The 23,131-nt window shown below is 36.7% G+C and overlaps 1 protein-coding gene across 2 annotated transcripts in view; it reads left to right on the forward strand.

The window, feature by feature from the left end:
* ZDHHC15 (zDHHC palmitoyltransferase 15) overlaps positions 1–23,131 on the forward strand; it is a 126,714-nt gene that overhangs the window by 64,647 nt on the left and 38,936 nt on the right. For both annotated transcript variants that reach the window (XM_081563801.1, XM_081563802.1), the window contains 6 exons: positions 3,407–3,476; positions 5,205–5,237; positions 5,946–6,066; positions 10,599–10,731; positions 12,568–12,694; positions 15,708–15,811. In XM_081563801.1, the coding sequence (XP_081419927.1) occupies positions 3,407–3,476; positions 5,205–5,237; positions 5,946–6,066; positions 10,599–10,731; positions 12,568–12,694; positions 15,708–15,811 (588 nt within the window). The remainder of the gene's footprint in view (positions 1–3,406; positions 3,477–5,204; positions 5,238–5,945; positions 6,067–10,598; positions 10,732–12,567; positions 12,695–15,707; positions 15,812–23,131) is intronic.

A 23,131-nucleotide genomic window follows, 5' to 3' on the forward strand; every position in this document is an offset into this window, starting at 1 on the left:
ATACCAATTTACATTCCCACCAACAGTGTAGGAGGGCTCCCTTTTCTCCATACGCATCTTCTCCAGCGTTTGTTATTTGTAGACTTTTAAATGATGGCGAGCCATCTTATTTTTTTAATATTTATTTATGGCTATTCTGGGTCTTCATTCCTGCACGCAGGCTTTCTCTAGTTGCAGCTAGTGGGAGCCACTCTTCCTTGCGATGCATGGGCTTCTTATTACAGTGGCTTCTCTTGTTGAGGAGTGCAAGCTTCAGTAGTAGTGGCGCATGGGCTTAATTGCATGTGGGATCTTCCTGGACCAGGGATCAAACCCATGTCTCCTGCACTGGCAGGTATATTCTTAACCACTGGACCACCACAGAAGTCCCATCTTATTTTTTGATGCATTCCAAAGTACCCAAGGGAGAAGGAAATGGCAACCCACTCCAGTGTTCTTGCCTGGAGAATCCCAGAGACGGGGGAGCCTGGTGGGCTGCCGTCTATGGGGTCGCACAGAGTCAGACACGACTGAAGCGACTTAGCAGCAAAGTACCCAAGATCCACCTAAATATTTTATTATTCTTTTTTTGGATGAAATTTACATACAAAAAACATGCACAGATCTTAAGTGTACCATTCATTGTTTTGACAAATGTATACACCTGTGTAACCAAAACCTCTGTAAACATTACCACACCACAGAAAGTTCTCTCATGCTCCTTCCCAATCAGTCCCATCACTACCACCAAAGACAACCACTATTCTAAGAGTTTTCTACCATTGATTAGTTCTACCTACTCTAGAATTTTGTATAAATGGAATCATACAGTATGTACTGTTGTATCTGGCTTCTTTTATTCAGCATAATGTTCTTGAGATTCATTCACATTCTTGTGTATTTCATTCCTTTTATTGTTGAGTAGTATTTCATTGTATGAATATCATAATTTGTTTATCCATTTACCAGTTGATGCTCATTTGGATTGTTTCCAGTACTCAGCTATTATGAGTAAATCTGCTATGAAAATTCTTGCACAAGTGTTTGTGCAGAGATATGTCTTCATTTTTCTTTGGTGATATTCACTATGGAGTCTTATTGTTAGTTTTCTTCTGCATGAGTGGAACAATACTAGCTGAATAATTCACCTTCTAAAAATTGAAAACTAAGGCTTTTTTCTCTATGTCTGTATTGCTATTTCTGCTTTACAAATAAGATCATCTATATCATTTTTCAAGATTCCAAATATATAAAATAGCTAGTGAGAACATTAAAAAATCTTACTTATTCCTCCCTATGTGACATTCAGCAATTGACCTTTCTGAGTCCCCAGTTTCTTCCCCTATTAAATGGGGTTAATACTGCCTGTATCCAAAAGTTACCTTGATGATTAAATGACAAGAATAAATAAATAAAGGTCCTAAAAAAGGAAAAGAAAACCAAGAGTTTTTTGGCAAGTAATTCTAATGTTTCTAATAAGAAAGATCATGTTTCAGGGTTTGGGAAGTATACTGTTAGATGTTTATGTTCATCTATTTATCATTTACTTATTCAACAAATATTTATTAAGATCCTGTATGACAATTGGGGATGTTTCCATATAATCTAGATATTAGATGATATGAAAGATTTATTGTTTATTTTGTTAGAGGATTAGAGCATGCTGGTTTTTAAAAAGTCTTCATGCATACTGAAATATGGTGAAAAGGAAACAGTCAGGAAATTATCTATATAATTCCAAACAGTAGTAAGCAGAATGGTGTGGTAGAGAATAGATTACAAACTAGAGTTATATGGGATGAATTGGACCCAGAGATGTGTTCTTTCTGATCTCTTATATGTCTTTTAAAACTTTGCATTTTTTACTAATTTTTAACTATTCAAATATTTTTTCATGAAAATCAGCATTTCTGACTTCTTTTGAAAACTCAGACACTGGCAACATTCGATCTGTATTTCCCAATGGCAAAAATTAGCTAGAGCCAAGTGGTAGCCACTCTCTTTAAACAAGGCATGAATTCTCAGGTTCTTCACTAATCACTGTTCCCTCAACCCTTGAAGCATTTGTTCACATCCCTGATACACAGTAATAGAGAGGGCTCCTCTGAGGCAATGTCATATGATCTGGGACTCAAATAAGAAAAAATTACTTGCAGAAATTCTCTGGTGGTCCAGTGGTTAGGACTCAGCACTTGCACTTGCTGAGGCCAGGCTCAGTCCCTGGTTGGGGAATTAAGATCCTGCAAGCCATACAGCGTGGCCAAAAAACAGGGGGACTTGCCATGCTAAGAGTGTTGGAAATCCATTGAAGGTTTTTAATGGAGAGTGATAAGATCTGATTTAGACTTTGACAAATCACTTGGCTATTCTGTAAAGAATGTATTGTGAAGGGGCAAGAATGAAAGCAAAGTGAATAATTAGGAATTATTGCAGTCTTCTAAATTAGAAGTGATGTTGGCTTAAACTGGATAGTGGCATTTGACCGTATTTTTTAAACCATGCTGAAGAACCTAAACATGCATGTCCCTTGTAGAATGAACACAGAAACTCTGCTGAATTAATAGTTCATTATGTTGAATCAGTTATGTGTGCTTAAGGTACACTTTAGATGGAATTATTATATTAGCTCAAATTATTCATAATTTTGTTACACTTAATAATCACATTAAACAGGCATACTCTATCAATGAACACAGAGAAAATTAGAAGGAAAGGAAAATGTCTTTTATCTAAGGAAATAAAGAAAAGAAGGAAGAAGGTAGAGAGGGAAGGAGAAATATTATTTATATCATATTTACAAAGTGAAGAGAACCCTGAACTAAAGGGACAGAAAAACTCTACAAGTCACAGCCCTGCCACTGCCACTTGCTTACTATGTGACTTTGTGTAAGTCACTTGATATGGCTCAGGTCTTTATTTTCTTTATCTGTAGAATGATCAATTGAACTAATTGTTCTAGAATGTCTCTTCTATTATTCAAATTCTTATTTTAAGAACCACCCTCTTTACCATGCCTTAGGAGTTTTATCCTCCTCATACAGTCCAACCTCTGGAGACAGGAGATAAATCATGAATTCTGTTTTCAGATAGGAAACTTGGAATAAACAGAGGGTAAATGATTTCCCCAAAATAACTCAAGTAATTGACAGTATAGTTTGTTTCATAATACAGGATTTTATGATCAGATATCCAGATATGAAAACTTTTCCCCTTACACTCATCCTCCAAAAGGTGCTTTTAAGATTTATCCAACAGGAAAAAAAATATATACTACAATTCTCTTATGTGATCTTTTGCTTGTTTACTTGAAATGAAGTGAGTTTCGGTACCTGTAATCAGTGTATAACAAGTCATCTAGATAGGCTAGTAAGATATTTGGTGTCTTATTGATCCCTAACCAATGCTAACTACCTTATTTTTCCTATAGCTGTAAGATTCTGTGACCGATGCCATTTGATCAAGCCAGATCGCTGCCACCACTGTTCTGTCTGTGCCATGTAAGTGACAGCCATAATTCCCCTGGGCTGAGCTTGGCCGCTGATGGTTGCCTTGACAACCAAGTGACTTATCCTAATATGTTGATCCTAAAGAGCATTTCCTTTCAATCATGATGAGTACATGCCAAATACCCTAATAGAGATGATGATGATTCAAACTATTCTAAAGATAAGAAGGAGAAATGAAACCACATTTTTAAAAATAAACATTTTATTTGAGAACAGTTTTAAATTTATAGAATTATTGTAAACATAGTTTTCATATGTCCTGCAGCATTTTCCCTATTATCATCTTGTGTTAATATGGTACATTTGTGAAAATTAATGAACCAACATTATTTTTTTTAATTTTTAACCAAAGTCCATACACTATTTAGATTTCCTCAGTTTTTCTCTAACATCCTTCTGTTCCAGGATACCATTTAGTTGTCATGTCTTCACAGGCTCCTCTTAGCTGTGACAGTTTCTCAGACTTTACTTATTTTTGATAACCTTGACAGTTTTTAGAATTGTCAGATATTTTGTAGAATACTCTCAGGATTTGTCTGATATTTTTCTCGTGATTAGATTTGGGTAATGTCTTTTGGGGGAAGAAGACTAGAGAGGTTAAGAGTCATTTTCATTGAATCATATCAAGGGTAAACACTATAGACATAGCTTATCACTGCAGTGCTAATCATCTGACTGAGGAGTATTTGTCAGATTTCTCCGCTGTAAAGCTACTCTTCCTCCACCCTGTCGTCCATACTGTACTCTGTAGAAGAAAGTTTCAGTGTGCAGCCAACACTAAAGGAATGTTATCCTCCATCCCACCCCCACCCTGAAGGCACAATATCTACAAAAATTATTTGGAATTCCTCTACATGGGAGATTTGTCTCTTCTCCCTCATTTATTTATGCAATCATTTACTTATATCAATATGTGAAAGTTGCTGAGTTGTGTTCAACTCTTTGTGACCCCATGGACTGTACAATCCATGGAATTCTCCAGGCCAGAATACTGGAGTGGGTAGCCTTTCCCTTCTCCAGGGGATCTTCCCAACCCAGGGATCGAACCCAGGTCTCCCACACTGCAGGCAGATTCTTTACCAGCTGAGCCACAAGGGAAGCCAAGAATACTGGAGTGGGTAGCCTATCCCTTCTCCAGCGGATCTTCCCGACCCAGAAATCGAACTGGGGTCTCCTGCATTACAGGCGGATTCTTTACCGACTGAGCTATCAGGGAAGCCCGTGTGGGCATGGATAATAATTTTATCTTTAGGGTTATAAGCCAGTGCTACTTAATTTTATTACTCAAATTCCTCCAGCTTTGTAAAATCCCAGTTTTGTGCTAATAAATATAATCTTCATGTCCTTCTTAAGTGCTTGTTTCATCCATGTTTCTCTTAACCTTGATTCAAGCACAGGCTGTGGTCATATGCTTTATTTTTTACTTTTATTCAACTAAGTAAGTAAAGTGAGGGGAGATATCTTGGACCTATTCTCTGTGTCAATATCCTAGAGTTCCCAGTGGCTTTTAAAGGTTGAATTTTACGCATGTAACTTGCTGCCAACAAGATCCTAAAGTTTAATGATTGGCTTATCCTAGGAACAACTGAGGACATAACAGTTTTGGAGAAGCTATAGTGGAAATCTAGGGATGAGTGTACTGGTACCATGTAAAAATACTGCTGGATACCTTGAATTCAATTCTGAAATTTATCACACTGTATTTCGTTTCTTTTGTAGGTGTGTTTTAAAAATGGACCATCATTGCCCATGGTATGTCCTTTTGATTCATTTCTCTCATCTAATAGGGTCAAAGTTGTTCAATATGCCTACTTTCCCAAGCATAGTTGTAAAATGCCTGTTTTCTGCTACCATAATTCATTGGGCTTTGTATTTGTGTAGGTAACAGGGAAGGCGTAACATTTTAAAGCAAGAATAAACATACCACCAATGGTGTGACAATGAATTCCTGGTGTCACAGAACTAACGGTCTCTTGTCCTTTAGCTATAATAATGAAAGAGAGCACAAATAGTTCTCTTTGACATTACACAATTCAGTTCTGTTTTTAGCATTTTGATGTTTGAAATACTCTAGATTGTTAATTTAAACAATTCTTTTCCAAATTTTGTATGTCTGACCCAGAGAACCAGTATGAAACCATGATAAAGAGAATATACCATACTATAGTAAGTATAGTTACTGAGATTCTAGTAGGTTTTCAGAATCCAAGATCCAGGTTTGCTTGGGTGTGTCGAGAACCTATTATATAGGCCAGGTGTTTCTGTGTCTATAAATAAAAGGAAAACCAAGTGAGACATGAACTTATTTTTCCGATCTGTTCCTATTAAGGGACTTCAATTTCTGTTTTCTGTACAGCAGAAAATGAAGCAGCAGGGGTAACAGATTTCACTGTCTCTCAGTGTGTTCTAAATCAATGGATCCTGATTTCAAATGTTTTTCTTTTTTTTCCCCTTTTTTAGGGTTAATAACTGCATTGGATTTTCCAACTATAAATTCTTCCTTCAGTTCTTAGCTTATTCTGTTCTCTATTGCCTGTACATTGCTACAACGGTCTTCAGCTATTTCATCAAATACTGGAGAGTAAGTTAAATAATCCAGAAGGGTCCCCCCTTCTGGTCCCCCCCCCCAGAATAAATACACACCTGCACCAATCTGTCACCTTGTTCAAATTACTTTTTTAAATATTTTTTAGTAGTTAATACTGAATTAATCAGAAAGGAAGAAACAGAAAACGAGTCTCCCATGTTAAATATTCTGAGATTTAGGAAGCTATTATTTAGATGTCAGTTAAACAGTTTACTATTACATATGAGAACCTTGTTGGGCCTCCAGGAACCTAATCTCTACTCTTACTGATTCTTTACAATGTTTTTATCTAATCAAGTTTTAAAAATCCAATTCTTACCAATTTTAGGTTTGAAAAATGTTGAAACTAATTCTAAATCCCTAGTTTCCTGAGAAAATACTTTCTAATTCCCCGTTCAAAGGAGATTTAATTCCTATTGGATTCCTATTCCTATTGGAAAGAGTCATTAACTCATCGTCACAAAAGACCAAATGAAAAGGAAGAAACAAGTGAGACCCGAACTTGTTTTTCCAGTCTCTTCCTATTAAGGAACTTATTTGAACTTTGACAAACTCTGGATTGGCTTTTAGGATAACTGAGTTCTCATACTGGCTCTGCTACCTGCTTCACTGGCTCTTTGCCAAGATCAAATGAAACAGATGTTGAAAGTACTTTACCTTTCAAAACCTGATTCCAATAATTATAATGAAATACTTTTTAAAAAATCCTTTCACCTTTCTTCTGCTTGAAGATATCAGTTATATTCCATCTATTCCCAAAAGAATTGAAGGCAGATTTTCAGTTCATATATGTTTACAGGATCTGGCAGCAGTATAGTAAAATATATATATTTTTTAAATTTCATGCCAAAGAACTCCAGAATATATGTCTTTCCCACAACTACAATTATTAAGACATAACCTTACAGATGAGGACTTTCCAAAATGAACTGGTATAGCAAAAAACAGTTGTAGGCAGAGCTACTAGTTATTACTTTAGGAATTGAGCAAGAGCCTGTATAACAGGAATATCTCCCCTCAAGGGGAGAGGTAAAGCAAGTGACTATAATCTAGGTTATAAAAAACTGGAGAAAAAAGGAGAAAGACAAGGCAGTAAGAACCTAAATAGCTGAGAATATATAAATTATTAATTAGTACTTTCATCTGTACTAGTGTAGAAAATTACAGAAGTATTCTGTAATTTCCATTCTCCCCTCAACTTGCTTAATCAATTCCCATATCTAATGACTTTAAGAATCAGTAATTATATAGTGCATATCAAAATCTTCAACTCAGGGATACAAAAGTATAAGCAGAAGTGAAGTTTTCTCACAAATTTTCCCCAAATGCAAAATGCTTCAACATCCTTGTGTCTCTTCTTTGGCTGCTTTCCACATCACAGGATCTCTTATCTATTGCCCAGGTTTCCATTGCCTGTTTGGCATTCTCTTCACCTACTGAACTACTACTACCTTGACCATAAAGAAAATCTCCTGCATCCAATTCAGCAGGGAAAGTATCAGCCTCGGTCTTCACTACAGACTTTACTTGGTCCTTGATACAGTAAGCTACTGTTAAAGAACTAGTTGTATTTCATACATTTGCCTTGGGCCCTCCTACCTAGCCAGTAATCAAATACCATAATGCTAGCCCAGTGCAGTATGCTTCTTTTACTCTTAAAAGATAATATCTGGATATGACTTAATCTCCAGAAATGCGTCAGTATTCACAAGCACTATCAGAGGTAAACATAGCCTTCTCCCTTTCCTATTCCTTCATTTTTTCTCTCTGCAATAGACTAGCTCATACCTGATAGATGAGAGGTAAGGAAACATGCCCTGGCTTGCCCTCATCATGAAAAGGGCATTGACAGTTCAGAGAAATGCTTCTTTGCAGCCTCTCTAGCCAGAGAGCACTTTGGGGTGGTTTAAAGATGGCTTTCTCAGTTTAAATTGAGTCTTCCCGTAAAATGAAAAGTAAATGGTGCCATGTATTTTAAAATCCATGTATCAAGGAGATTAGCTGTGTTCCTAAGAACAGCAACCTCCATTTGTATGGTACTTTACCATTTTCAAAGCACTTTCATATCTATCATCTCATCTTATCCTCACCAAAACCTTGTGAACTAGGTAGAGCAGGAAGTATTTGTCTCATTTAAATATTATAAACTGAGGGTCATAGTAGCTAAGTGACTTGTTCAGGATCACCCAGCTTCTAAGTTTCAAAGTGAGAACTTGAGCTTGTCTGACTCTCAGCCTAGTAATCTTAAACACTGTACCATGTCTTATTGCCCATTGTGGTCCTGCTATAAAGAAGTTCTACCTCCTTTGGAATACATAATTCAGAAGACCATCAGATTGTGGTTCTCCTCTCAATGTTAACTTAAAGAGTAGCTACTTTGATAGGAAACTGATATTTGCTTTATGAAAAAGTAATAATATACACCTCTCACACGGGGCCAAGAATCTCCTCATAGAGACTAAGAATTCTTTTAGAACTGAGATGACAGTATTATTCTACCTGTATTCCTCTGAACTGCTTCTGGTGGTTATTGCTTTGAGTAATTTAGCTTGGTTATCTCCTGAGAGGGTAATTTTGAACATAGGGTCATCATCTTCTAACAAAAAAGCTAAATATCTAAGGAGTTTATCAAAGGACAACACAGTAGATATGCTTTAGCAGACAGAAGAGATTTCTGTAGGAGCAATTCAGGGAGGAAAGACTTTCAGCTCAGCTACTCAGAGTGTAAACTGACTTTATATCAGTCCCTGCTACCCAGCCATTTGCTATTGTCCATTTAAACATGAAAGATAAGTAAAATAAATGTGAGCTTTAAAACATAAAAAAGTAGACATTTTGAAAACAAAAGTCCAGCCAGTCAAAAAACACCACAAATTCATCCCTATAAATTCAAAATGCATCAAAGAAAAATCGATTACATTAAATTTGAGTACTTAAGCCAAGATTTTGTAGAGGAAACATTTCAAAAGGGACCTTCACATAAAAAGTTCCTGAAGGTCAAAGTCCTTGGTGTTGCTATATCCTGGAATACTCTTTCCCCAGGCAAATTTCACCTAGACCACCCCTCAGCTGAAAGCATCTGACTAGTTTACTTCCTCTTATCTTCATCCTTCAAACACATACTCTCTAGAAGACTCCTAATATTTCCTTACACCAAAATAAATATATATCTTTTCAAAGAGAAGAAAAAAACTGTACTATCTGAATTTGCCAACTGTTTCTAAGCCTTAATTTTCTCTTTCCAAACTGTAGTAGAACTAGATCTTAATGTCGGTTCGGTTCAGTTCAGTTCAGTCGCTCAGTCATGTCCGACTCTTTGCGACCCCGTGAACCGCAGCACGCCAGGCCTCCCTGTCCATCACCAACTCCCGGAGTCCACCCAAACCCATGTCCATCGAGTCGGTGATGCCATCCAACCAAGAGGTCCACTTTAACAAAGAATCACCTTTATTACTCAAGAGCATTTGGAAATATTTCAAAGCAATTCATCATACCAAAACAATGATCAGCACAGGAAAGGGGGAAATAAAGAAAAGAAATTCTCCCAACTGCCTACTCCAAAATTGAACATGTTTTCTAAGGTTCTCTTCAGAAGACAAAATGTTACATTCTGTGAATGCTATAGAACTTTAGAACATTCATTCTAGTATGCTGCTGCTACTAAGTTGCTTCAATCGTGTCTGACTCTGTGCGACCCCATAGACGGCAGCCCACCAGGCTCTGCCATCCCTGGGATTCTCCAGGCAAGAACACTGGAGTGGGTCGCCATTGCCTTCTCTGTCATTCTAGTATAGGGCTTCATTAAAAAAAAACTGTTGCCATATGGAAAATAAGATGTCTCAACTATGAAAATCTTTAGCTACCTACAATTGCCTGTCAAATCTTGCTTGATTTTACTGTCTAAACAGCTGTTTCATATAGGATGTAACATACCAGCACATTCAGCTATTAAAAAAAAACACATAAAATTTGCAGTAGTTTTAAGATCAGGTAATGACTTATAGGTAGAACATTTAAAAATATTACCTATGTATTTTAACTTCATACATATATCACTGTGCCATTTTCAACATACATGCATCCAAAGAAACATGACATATAAAGTATTCCAGAGTAACCCACCTTGAGACAAGAGGATGAACCATATGATATGACCTCAAGATCACCTCTAGCCAATCACTCATAATTTACAAACTAAATGGAGTACAAGCTTTAAGAATTTGCATACTAATTATGCCCTGAGCATAGTCTTTTAACATTACTCTTTTCTAACTGACATATTATATACTCTATTTTACACTGAACTGCACTTAAGCAAAGATCCACTTAGGCTGTGTAGGCCAAAAGTATATCCATAATGTGGAATGGTCATCCACAGAAAGAAGTGTTTTGTAAAAATTATACAAAATCTATTTTTAATTATAGCAGACATTTTATATATATGAAAAAAGTACTAACCAATACAGAAAAACTACCCAAACCTTACAACTGTAATCCTTTGTTTCTGTTCATTATTTCTTTTCTAGGGGGAATTGCCCGGTGTTCGCTCTAAGTTCCATGTCCTTTTTCTCCTCTTTGTGGCCTGCATGTTTTTTGTCAGCCTTGTGATTCTCTTTGGTTACCATTGTTGGCTTGTCAGCAGAAACAAAACCACCTTAGGTAAGATTGGATATTAAGACTAGGGAAAAAAAAATATGAATATATATCCCTGTGACCAGTGGATTGTTCCCAAGGAAGAGAAAAACTTTGAATGAAGCATTTCAGCTGCAATGACATTTCTTTGCCTCCAATAACAGGGACAGATGTAAACACGTTTTACCAAACTGGAAAGCCATAGTAAATGAAACTTACAGACTAAAGAGAGCATTAGTGAATAAAACCTCACATGAAAAGTGACCATTGCTTTTTATAGTTCATACTGGGTAATAGCTGGAGAAGGAAATGGCGACCTACGCCAGTATTCTTGCCTTGAGAATCCTATGAACAGAGGAGCCTGGCGGGTCACAGTCCATGGGGTTGCAAAGAGTCGGACACAACTGAGTGACTAACAAACACACACTGGCTAATAAAGTGTAGTCGCTCAGTCCTGTTAGACTCTTTGAGACCCCATGGACTGTAGCCTACCAGGCTCCTCTGTCCATGGGATTTTCCAGGCAAGAGTACTGGAGTGAGTTGCCATTTCCTTCTCCAGGTAGCTCCCTAGATTTGCAGCTTAAAAATTTCTGAAAGGTGTTCACATAAGGGAGTGCAAGAAAGAATCAGCACAGAAGGGAACATCAGAAGGCAGAAGTCAAGGTCAACAAAAATAGAAAAATCTTATTGAGCACTTCTAAAAACGTTCTCCTGAGAGAGAATCCAAACCAACAAATCATTGAATATCTACAGTTGTCAAGGAGCTGTGCAGGGACTGTGGGAATGAGATAAACACATTGAACAAGTGAGTCTATAGAAAATGAGCACAAGAAATGAAAATGTTTCCATTACTTATACTCTGGGCTGTTATTTGTAGAACTATATTTCTGATGAATCTGGTACAACAGTTGTTTTCATGGTGAAACAAATATTTATACTGTATACAAATCAATGCATGAGGGTTAAGGAGAAAGTGTCTAAATGTTGAATGTTTAGCTAAGGTAAATTTGAGGAAAGTAGAGTGTGAAAGCCACTATGTTTTTGGAATTTATTTGCTAATAATGATGACAGCTAAGAAGTATTTGCACTTATTTTCTAAACCAAATATATATGTAGCACTTAGTTGCTAGGGTGGTAGATTAGCACATTTGGTTTAAAGATTAGCTACAATATAGAAAAGTACTAAAAGCTTCATGATAACAGAGTCTGAAAAAAGAACAAAAGGGAAATGGCTAGATGCAGCCAGAGTCCAACAGTGAAAATGTTTGCTTAATGGGTTAAATGTGTATCTAAAAATAATGTGCACTAACATGGTCCAATTTCTATAGTCGTTGAGGTGATTATAGTTCACTCATTGACATTTTTTCTGGAGTAAAACTCAGTTTCTTACATTGCAGGCTTCAGTGTGAACATCTTCATTTCTGAAATGTTTCAAAACCAAATCAATGTCATTACTATCTCTTTATGTGTCATTATTTTGGCACCAGCTCTGAATATAGAGACCATTTGGCTGTTATTACAATTTAGATTCAAATAAAGCACTCAGATTTGGTCTTTCACTCCTTACATGCAGTACAAAACACATACTATTCCATTACTGTTCATTGATTTCTATCATCCTGTGTTTCTTCTGCCTTAAAAAAAAAGAGTGCCAATTCTTTGCATTTAATAAAAACTTGCTTTGTAGTAAAGCGATTGTGCTAGTTTTTACTAAATAATTTAGCAATAACTAAGAATGAGGGGCCTACGGTACCACAGCAGAAAGACACCGTAAAAACAAGTCACATTCATAGAGAACTGTAAAATTATAATAGTCCTGATTATTGCTCTCTTCTTTTCTTCAACTTCCCTGCCCTTCCCTAGAGGCCTTCTGTACTCCAGTGTTTACGAGCGGCCCAGAGAAAAATGGATTCAACCTTGGCTTCGTCAAAAATATCCAGCAAGTGTTTGGAGATAATAAGAAGTTCTGGTTAATACCTATTGGGTCTAGGTAGGTAATTATTACCAGTTAAAGAAGTTGATGTGGGACCATGACTTGAAGTGGCAATCTAATTTTGACTGTATTATGCAGCAGATATCTGTCCAATGTAAAACTCTATTTCCTGAGTTTTTTATTACTAGGTTAGTGAAAGTGAAAGTCTCTCAGTCATGTCTTATTCTTTGCGAGAGTCAACCCATGGAATTCTCCAAGCCAGAATACTGGAGTGGGTAGCCATTCCCTTCTCCAGGGATCTTCCCAACCCAGGAATCGAACCCAGGTCTCCCACATTGCAGGCGGATTCTTTACTAGCTGAGCCACCAGGAAAGATAAATCAGGGTGTGATAAAATAAGCATTCTTATGCTTTGTTTGTGGCAGTGTAAGCTGGTACAAGTCATTTATAAATAAATTTGGTAAACATCCGATTTTTTCTATATATATTTGTATGTATTTTTAATCACAGTATACGTACTATTTTGAATTTTACATTTTTCACTTAAAATACAGTGAACATTTCCCCTTATTGTGACATAGTCTTTATAACCATTACCTTTGACTATGTCATATTCCATCCAGTTGGAAAAATATATATATGTGTATGTAAATACACACACACACACATATATATATATATCAGTTCAGTTCACTTCAGTCACTCAGTCGTGTCCGACTCTCTGCGACCCCATGAATTGCAGCACGCCAGGCCTCTCTGTCCATCACCAACTCCCGGAGTCTACCCAAACCCATGTTCATCGAGTCGGTGATGCCATCCAACCATCTCATCCTCTGTCGTCCCCTTCTCCTCCCGCCCACAATCCTACCCAGCATTAGGGTCTTTTCCAATGAGTCAACCCTTATATATATATATATGTACATATATATATATATCCCATGGACAGAGGAGCCTGGTGGGCTACAGTCAATGGGGTCGCAAAGAGTTGGAGATGACTGAGTGACTAAAGACAGAAAACAACATATATATATATATATATATATAATTTCCCATATTGTTAGATGTTTAGGTTGTTACCTAATTATTGGCTGGAAATAATAGCATAATGGACATTTTTATGTCTAGTTTATCTCTAGCTTTAGCAAAATTCCCAGAAATGGAATTAGTAGAACAATAGACATGGAAATTCTTATGTTTTTTGATATATACAAATATAAAGAGAAAAGAAACAACAGAGGGAAAATATACCCCCAAATGCTTTTAGTGCTATCTGTAATATAGTCTTAGAAATTATTTCTCTTGTCTTCATTTTTCATAGTTTTGGATTAAAGTTTTTAATTTAAGTAAGAACAAACAAAGATTGATTTAGAGACTGTAGGTAATTCTTATAATTTCAGCAAGAATGAAGGGAAACCAATAAAGGAGAGATGAGCTTGTGTCCTCTGAGTGACTTCATGTACCAGATTAAACTAACATCAACAAACTAGCTCTGGCACAAAGCTTATTGCCTTCTTTCAGTCCCCTTTTAGATCCATTCTTCAGACATCCATTTGTTCATTTATTTGAGGAAACTTTGCTGGTAATTGAGAAAAAATTCTCATGAAGAGAATTGCCCTAATAGTTCCTCTGTACCAGTTAATATTTTACAGGTTCATTTATTTAAGAGCTGTGATATATCCTACTTCCCTGGCTATAAATCACAAGATAAAACTGTGTTAGTGCATTATGTTGATTAATAACTATTACCAGCAATTATTTACACCTCACTTACACACATACATACACAAACACACACACTATCACTCCACCAAAGGGAAGTTTCAATGAGTCTTCTTTGAAATAAAGAACAAGAGCAAAAATCAAAGCCCACTCACTTATCATCAGTGTAGTTACATCCTCTGTAGAGAACTATCAACTCTGAGGTAGGATAATAGCACCCCAGAATCTGCACTCTAAGAAATGCCTCACTCTGGTGCTTTCCCCCCAGCCCTTAATAACTTTTCTGCCATATAAGCCAAACAACAGGGCATTCATACATTATTATTATTTATCACCAATTAACAGCAACTTATCTCCAGTGAATTAAGTGACTTTGAATCTGCTAATTTTTCTTGAAAATTTAGAGCCAAAGCAATAATATAACGGGGTATAAATTGGAATTATCATTAAATTATATTTATGAAACTTGCTATATGTGCATTTTGCTCTACTGGGCATTGTGGGAAGCAAGTTAAAGAGCTGCTTAAAAACAAAAAATCCAGTCAACACTGATTCAGACAAATAAACAAGGTATAGAAATTGGGAGAATGGCATTGAAGCATGTAAATTATCATATGTGAAACGAATCACCAGTGAAGGTTCGATGCATGATATAGGGTGCTCAGGGCTGGTGCACCGGGGTTGACCCAGAGGAATGGGATGGGGAGGGACGTGGGAGGGGGGTTCTGGAAGGGGAACACATGTAAACAAATGGCAGATTCATGTCAATGTATGGCAAAAACAATACAATATTGTAAAGTAAAAGAATAGATAAATAAATAAATTTAAAAAAAAAAGTTAGTGGCACACGGCCAAGCAAGAGAGAACTTAATACTCAAGGCACATTCTCTTAGCACCAATGGCTTCCTGAAGAGAAACAACCATGCCTTCCATTAGTGGGCGTGAACAAGAAGCAGAAGGGAAAGCAGAAAAAAAAAAAAAGAGGCGGAAGAGAGGAAATAGAAAGTTAAACTTCTCAGAGGCTGAGAAAGGGCCATGTCAATTCCAATTTCTGAAACCTTCAAAAAATGGGGGGGGGGTATACAGAAATGCCCAAACTGGCTTACTACATATTTTTTATTTACATGAACAAATAAAACTGCAAAGTGAGCATCGTTTAAAAAAAAAGAAAGAAATTGAGAGCAATAGAGTAACTAAATGATGCTATTATAAGAGCCTATTCCAGTTTGACTTTAGCCAATAAGCTAAAGGGTTTAAATATTTCTAAGAACCTCCCTCCTGCTTCTAATAGGGTTATTACCTTCATAAAAAGTCTAGGCTGAAAGATCTCACTGCCTTCATTTTCCCACCAGCCCTGGTGATGGACACTCCTTCCCTATGAGGTCTATGAATGAATCACAGAACCCACTGCTAGCAAATGAAGAGCCCTGGGAAGAAAATGAGGATGACAACCAAGGTAAGTAGGTTGAGAAGGAAGTCTTTTCTCCACTCAGCAGACTAATAAAGACTATGTTAACACAGCTAATGTAGTGTAGTGGGAAAATAGTGTACAGAAAGATTATGCAAGCATGTCAACCTCATAAGTGCCGTTTAGAAGGAGAAAGGCAAGTATAGCCAGATTTGTTTCACAAATATAGGTGGCTTAGGTAGGATTAGATGACAGCTTGAAAGGTTTCTTACCACTTTGTGATATTATAACTTATAACCAATCAGATAGATCAGGAAACATAATAAACAGTGTTAAACATGTTTGTGAACAATTCTGCCAGTATAAATTGTAGTGCTTTTCTTGAATTGATACAATCATTGGGCAACAACTCTACCCTGGTTCACACACATTGGTTAAATTTTCTTTAAAATCTCATTCCCATTCTGCTTTAGAATTGTCTAATGCATGAAAAAAATGATAGTATATATGAGCAAGGCTACACAACCATGTAGTATACTTTTCTAAAAGGGCAGCCCTCAAAGGAAAAATAAACAAAACTTTGCCCTCCACATTTCTCCCATCAGATTATTGAGTCATCTTGAGATTTTTTGGTGAAGAGCTAAAAGTTAAGTCCTCATGTCATGTATTCCATTGCCACCTATTCTTTGTCTCCATGTGATGCTATACTTACTTCTGTACCTCCAACATTTCTTTATGTTGTTAGTACCAGGCTGGTCCCAATAATGCAGTAACTGACAGAAATTTTGAGTGGGAACTTGTAGTAGTTATCACAAACTGTACCTGGAATAAATACAGCTGAATAAGGACCTGGAAAGGCATTGAGTTGGGGAGAAGAGGTGGGAAACAAGCCTTTCTAAATGTTTCCCCAGTTAGATATCTAGTTGCTTCTCTACCAGGAAGTCCAGGTTTAGAATAAAGCATTGTCACTAGGACTAAGACAAAATTGTGCCAAATCTATAGATAGAAAAGGAAGGAGTTCTTACCCAGTCCAAAGAACTTATTAACACAAGCAACTCCTTTTACCTCCCCCTGCTGACTCTGATTCTTTTCCCTTGTAGGTTATTACAAAATACTGAGTATAGTGCCCTGTGCTGTACAGTAGGTAGATGCCAGCCTTATTTTAGTACAGCAACATATGAGGTAAAGAAATACCTTTATGAAGTCAAAAGATTAAAGAGATTTCTCTGATGAAATTAATGTATATACATGCATAGAAAAAAATCTGCAAATGAAAAGTGACAGATCAATGTATTGTTCTGAGAAGATTTTCTTTGGTTCTTATGACTTTTTATTAATTTTAACAATATAAATAATTCATGAACATATGAATGATTGAAGTAATAAAGCATATATAGAATAAAATCTCATTTGACTACCACAGCAAATTCTGACCATTTCATCACTTATTACCCTAATTTTTCATCTTTTTTTAATTTAATTTTTATTTTATATTGGAGTATAGCTAATTTATGGCTTCTCTCATAGCTCAGTCGGTAAAGAATCTGCCTGCAATGCAGGAGACCCAGGTTCGATTCCTAGGTCGGGAGGATCCCCTGGAGAAGGAAATGGCAACCAACTCCAGTACTCTTGCCTGGAAAATCCCATGGACAGAGGAGCCTGGTGGGCTACAGTCCATGGGGTCGCAAGAATTGGACATGACTTAGCAACTAAACCATCATCACCATAGCTAATTTACAGTGTTATGTTACTTTCAGGTATACAGCAAAGTGATTCAGTTATACAAATAACATATATCAATTCTTTTTCAGATTCTTTTCCCATATGGGTTATTACAGAATATTGAGTAGAGTTCTCTGTGCTATATAGTAGTTCCTCACTACCAATCTATTTTATATATAGTAGTTCAGTTCAGTTCAGTTCAGTCACTCAGTCATGTCCGACTCTTTGCAACCCCATGGACTGCAGCACGCCAGGCCTTGCTGTCCATCACCAACTCCCGGAGTTTACTCAAACTCATGTCCACTGAGTTGGTGATGCCATCCAACCATCTCATCCTCTGTCATCCCCTTCTCCTCCTGCCTTCAATCTTTCCCAGCATCAGGGTCTTTTCCAATGAGTCAGCTCTTCCCATCAGGTGGCCAAAGTATTGGAGTTTCAGCTTCAACATCAGTCCTTCCAATGAACACCCAGGACTGATCTCCTTTGGGATGGACTGGTTGGATCTCCTTGCAGTCCAAGGGACTCTAAAGAGTCTTCCCCAACACCACAGTAGTATGTATATGTTAATGCCAAACTCCTAATTTAAAGCTCCCTCCACCTTTCCCCTTTGGTAACCATAAGTTTGTTTTTTAAGTCTGCGAGTCTGTTGTGTAAATAAGTTGATTTTTATCATTTTTAGATTGCACAAGTAAATGATATCACTTGGTATTTGTCATTTTCTGACCTACTTCACTTAATGTGATCATCTCTAGGTCCATCTACATTGCTGCAAATAGCATTATTTCATTCCTTTTATGTCTGAGTAATATTCCATCGTATGTATATATGTATGTATGTATATATGCATATATATATATACACCACATCTTCTTTATTCAGTTCAGTTCAGTCGCTCAGTCATGTCCGACTCTTTGCGACCCCATGAATCGCAGCACGCCAGGCCTCCCTGTCCATCACCAACTCCCAGAGTTTACCCAAACTCATGTCCATCGAGTCGGTGATGCCATCCAACCATCTCATCCTCTGTCATCCCCTTCTCCTCCTGCCTCCAATCCTTCCCAGCATTAGGGTCTTTTCCAATGAGTCAACTCTTCGCATGAAGTAGCCAAAGTATTGGAGTTTCAGCTTCAACATCAGTCCTTCCAATGAACACCCAGGACTGATATCCTTTAGGATGGAATGGTTGGATCTCCTTGCAGTCCAAGGGACTCTCAAGAGTCTTCTCCAACACCGCAGTTCAAAAGCATCAGCTTTCTTCACCATCCAACTCTCACATCCATACATGACCACTGGAAAAACCATAGCCTTGACTAGACGGACCTTTGTTGGCAAAGTAATGTCTCTGCTTTTTAATATGCTATCTAGGTTGGTCATAACCTTCCTTCCAAGGAGTAAGCGTCTTTTAATTTCATGGCTGCAATCACCATCAGCAGTGATTTTGGAGCACTAAAAAAATAAAATCTGACACTGTTTCCACTGTTTCCCCATCTATTTCCCATGAAGTGATGGGACCAGATGCCATGATCTTAGTTTTCTGAACGTTGAGCTTTAAGCCAACTTTTTCACTCTCCTCTTTCACCTTCATCAAGAGGCTCTTTAGTTCTTCCTCACTTTCTGCCATAAGGGTGGTGTCATCTGCATATCTGAGGTTCTTGATATTCCTCCCGGCAATCTTGATTCCAGCTTGTGTTTCTTCCAGCCCAGCGTTTCTCATGATGTACTCTGCATAGAAGTTAAATAAGCAGGGTGACAATATACAGCCTTGATGTACTCCTTTTCCTATTTGGAACCAGTCTGCTGTTCCATGTCCAGTTCTAACTGTTGCTTCCTGACCTGCATACAGGTTTCTCAAGAGACAGGTCAGATGGTCTGGAATTCCCATCTCTTTCAGAATTTTCCACAGTTTATTGTGATCCACACAGTCAAAGGCTTTGGCATAGTCAATAAAGCTTCTTTATCCATTCCCCTGTTAATGAATATTTAGGTTGTTTCCATGTCGTGGCTATTCGAAATATTAACAGTGCTGCTATGAACTTTGGGGTGGATGTGTCTTTTCAAATGACGATTTTCTCCAGATATATGCCCAGGAGTGGGATTGCTAGATCATATGGTAACTCTATTTTTAGTTTTTAAAAGAACCTCCATACTGTTCTCCATAGTGGCTGCACCAATTTACATTCCCACCAACAGTGTAGGAGGGTTCCCTTTTCTTCACATCCTCTCTCCAGCATTTATTGTTTGTTGACTTTTTGATGATGACCATTCTGACCAGTGTGAGGTGATAACTTACTGTAATTTTGATCTGCATTTGCCTAATAATTAGCAATATTGAGCATTTTTTTCATGTACTTTTTGGCCATCTGTATGTCTTCTTGGGAGAAATGTATATTTAGATCTTCTTCCTGCTTTCTGATTGGGTTGTTTGTTTGGTATTGAGCTACACGTGCTGTTTTTATATTTTTTAGATTTATCTGTTGTTGGTTGCTTCATATGCAAATATTTTCTCCCATTCTGTAGGTTGTCTTTTCATTTTCTTTATGGTTTCCTTTGCTATGCAAAAGCTTTTAAGTTTAGTTAGCTCCAATTTGCTTATTTTTTGCTTTTATTTTTTATTTTATTAATTTTTATTGAAGTATAGTATTGAACATTGCTTTTCAATGTTGTGTTAGTTTCTACTGTACAACAAAGTGAATCAGCTATACATATTGATATATCCCCTCCTTTTTGGATTTCCTTCCCATTTAGATCACCACAGAGCACTGAGTAGAATTCCCTGAGTTATATAGTATGTTCTCATTAATTCTCTATTTTATACATAGTATCAATAGTGTCTATATGTCAATCTCACTCTCACAGTTCATTGCATCCCATCTCCCTCTTGGTTTCCATATGTTTATTCTTTATAACTGTGTCTCTACTTCTTTTTGCAAATAAGATCATCTGTACCATTTTTCTAGATTCCACATACATGCATTAATATATGATAAAGATGTGGTACATATATACAATGAAATATTACTTGGCCATTTGTTTATTTTTGTTTTAATTTGAATATTCTAGGAGGTAGATACAAAAAGATATTACTGAGATTTATGTCAAAGGGTGTTCTGCCTATGCTTTCTTCTGAGAGTTTTATTGTATCTAGTCTTACATTTAGATCTTTAATCCATTTTGAGTTTATTTTTGTGAATGGTGTTAGAGAATGCTTTAACTTCATTCTTTTATATGTAGCTGTTCAGTTTTTCCAGCACCACTTATTGACGAGAATTTCATTTCTCCATTGTATATTCTTTCCTCTTTGTCAGAGATTAATTGACTATTAATCAGTTGGGTTTATTTCTAGGCTTTCTATCCTGTTCCATTGATCTATATTACTATTTTTTGTGCCAGTATGTCATACTGTTTTGATGACTGTAGCTTTATAATATAGTTTGAAATAAGGGAGCATGACCCTTCCAGTTCTGTTTTCCTTTTTCAAAATTGCTTTGTCTATTTGGTGTCTTTTGTGTTTCCATACAAATTGTGAAAATTTTTGTTCTAGTTCTGTGAAAAATGCCATTGTTAATTTGATAGGGATTGCACTGAATCTGTAGATGGCTGGGGTATTGTAGTCATTTTGCCAATATTGATTCTTTCAGTCCAGGAGCATGGTATATTTTTCCGTCTGTGTCTTCTTTGATTTCTTTCATCAATATCTTATAGTTTTCTAAATACAGGTCTTTTCCTTCCTTAGGTAAGTTTATTCCTAGGTATTTTATTCTTCTTGTTGTGATGGTAAGTGGGATTGTTTCCCTAATTTTTCTTTGTGATCTTTCCTTCTCAGTGTATAGAAATGCAGCATATTTCTGCCTATTAATTTTGTATCCTGCAAACTTTATGGAATTCATTGATGAGTTCTAGTAATTTTCTGGTGGTGCATTTAGGATGTTCTATTCATATTATCATGTCATCTGCAAACAGTGACAGTTTTACCTCCTCCTTTCTAATTTGGATTCCTTTTCTTTCTTTTCTTCTGTGATTGTTGTGGCTGGAACTTCCAAAATTATGTTGAATAAAAGTGGCAAGAGTGAACATCCTTGTCTTATTTCTCATCTTTAGAGGAAAGGATTTCAGCTTTTCACCACTGAGTATGGTAGCTGTGGTTTTGTCATATATGACCTTTATTAGGCTGAGGTAGGTACCCTCTAGAGTTTTTGTCATAATTGTGTGTTAACTTTTGTCAGAAGCTTTTTCTACATCTATTGAGATGATCATATAGTTTTTATTTTTCAATTTGTTCATGTAGTATATCACACTGATTTACAGATGTTGACAAATCCTTGCACCCCTGGGACAAGTCCTTTTTGATCTTGGTATATGATCATTTTATTTTATTGTTGGATTCAGTTTGCCAGTATTTTGTTGAGGATTTTTGCCTCTATGCTCATCAATGATATTGGCCTGTAATTTTTGTGTGTGGTATCTTTGTCTAGCTTTAGTGTCAGAGTGATGGTGGCCTCATAGAGTGTTTGGGACTGTTCCTTCTGCTGTTGTTTTTTGAAATAGTTTCAGAAGGGTAGGTGTTAACTCTTCTGACCATTTGATAGTATGTGCCTGTGAAGCCATCTGGTCCTGGCTTCTTGTTTGTTGGAAGTTTTTTTAATCAGTTTCAATTTCAGTACTTGTGATTGGTCTGTTCGTATTTTCCGTTTTTTTCCTGGTTCAGTCTTCAGGGGTTGTACATTTCTAAGAATTTGTCCCTTTCTTCTAGGTTGTCCATTTTATTGGCATATAGTGGCTTGTAATAGTCTCCTATGATCCGTTCTATTTCTCTGCCGCTGGATGTAACTTCTTTTTCATTTCTCATTTTATTGATTTGTGTCCTCTTCCTTTCTTCTTTTAATGGTTTAGCTAAAGGTTTATCAATTCTGTTTATCTTTCAAAAAAACCAGCTTTTTGTTTCATTCACCTTTACTATTGTTTTTTTTTTTACATTAGTATTTTGTTTATTTCTGACCTTTATCACTTCTTTCCTTCTACTAATTTTGGGGTTTTTTGTTCTTCTTTCTCTCATTGCTTTACGTATAAGGTTACGTTGCTTATTTGAGATTTCTTGTTTCCTGAGGTAAGATTTTGCTGTGTCCCATGGGTTTTGGGTTTTTTGTTTGTTTGTTCATTTCTTGGCTGTGCCATGTGGCATGCAGTATCTTAGTTTCCCATCCAGGCATCAAACCTATGCCCTCTGCAATGTAAACATGGAGTCTTAACCACTAGACTACCAGGGAAGTCCCTGTGTCCCATAGGTTTTGGACCATCATGTTTATGTTTTCATTTGTATCTAGATATTTTTTGATGTCCTCTTTGATTTCTTCAGTGATCAATTGATTGTTTAGTAACATATTGTTTAGCCTCCACATGTTTGTGTTTTTTACATTTTTTCTTGTAGTCGATTTCTAATCTCAGAGTGTTATGCTCAGAAAATACATTTGATGTGATTTCAGTTTTCTCAAATTTACCACTGCTTGCTTTGTGGTACAGCACATGATCTATCCTGGAGAATATTCCATGTGCACTTGAGAAGAATGTGTATTCTGCTGCTTTGAATGAAATGTTCTTTAAATATCAATTAAGTCCATCCAGTTTAACGTGTCATTTAAGGCACATTAA

This window comes from Giraffa tippelskirchi, chromosome X, assembly GCF_054371585.1.
Source record: "Giraffa tippelskirchi isolate mGirTip1 chromosome X, T2T-mGirTip1v1.2.pri, whole genome shotgun sequence".
Taxonomy (NCBI): Eukaryota; Metazoa; Chordata; class Mammalia; order Artiodactyla; family Giraffidae; genus Giraffa; species Giraffa tippelskirchi.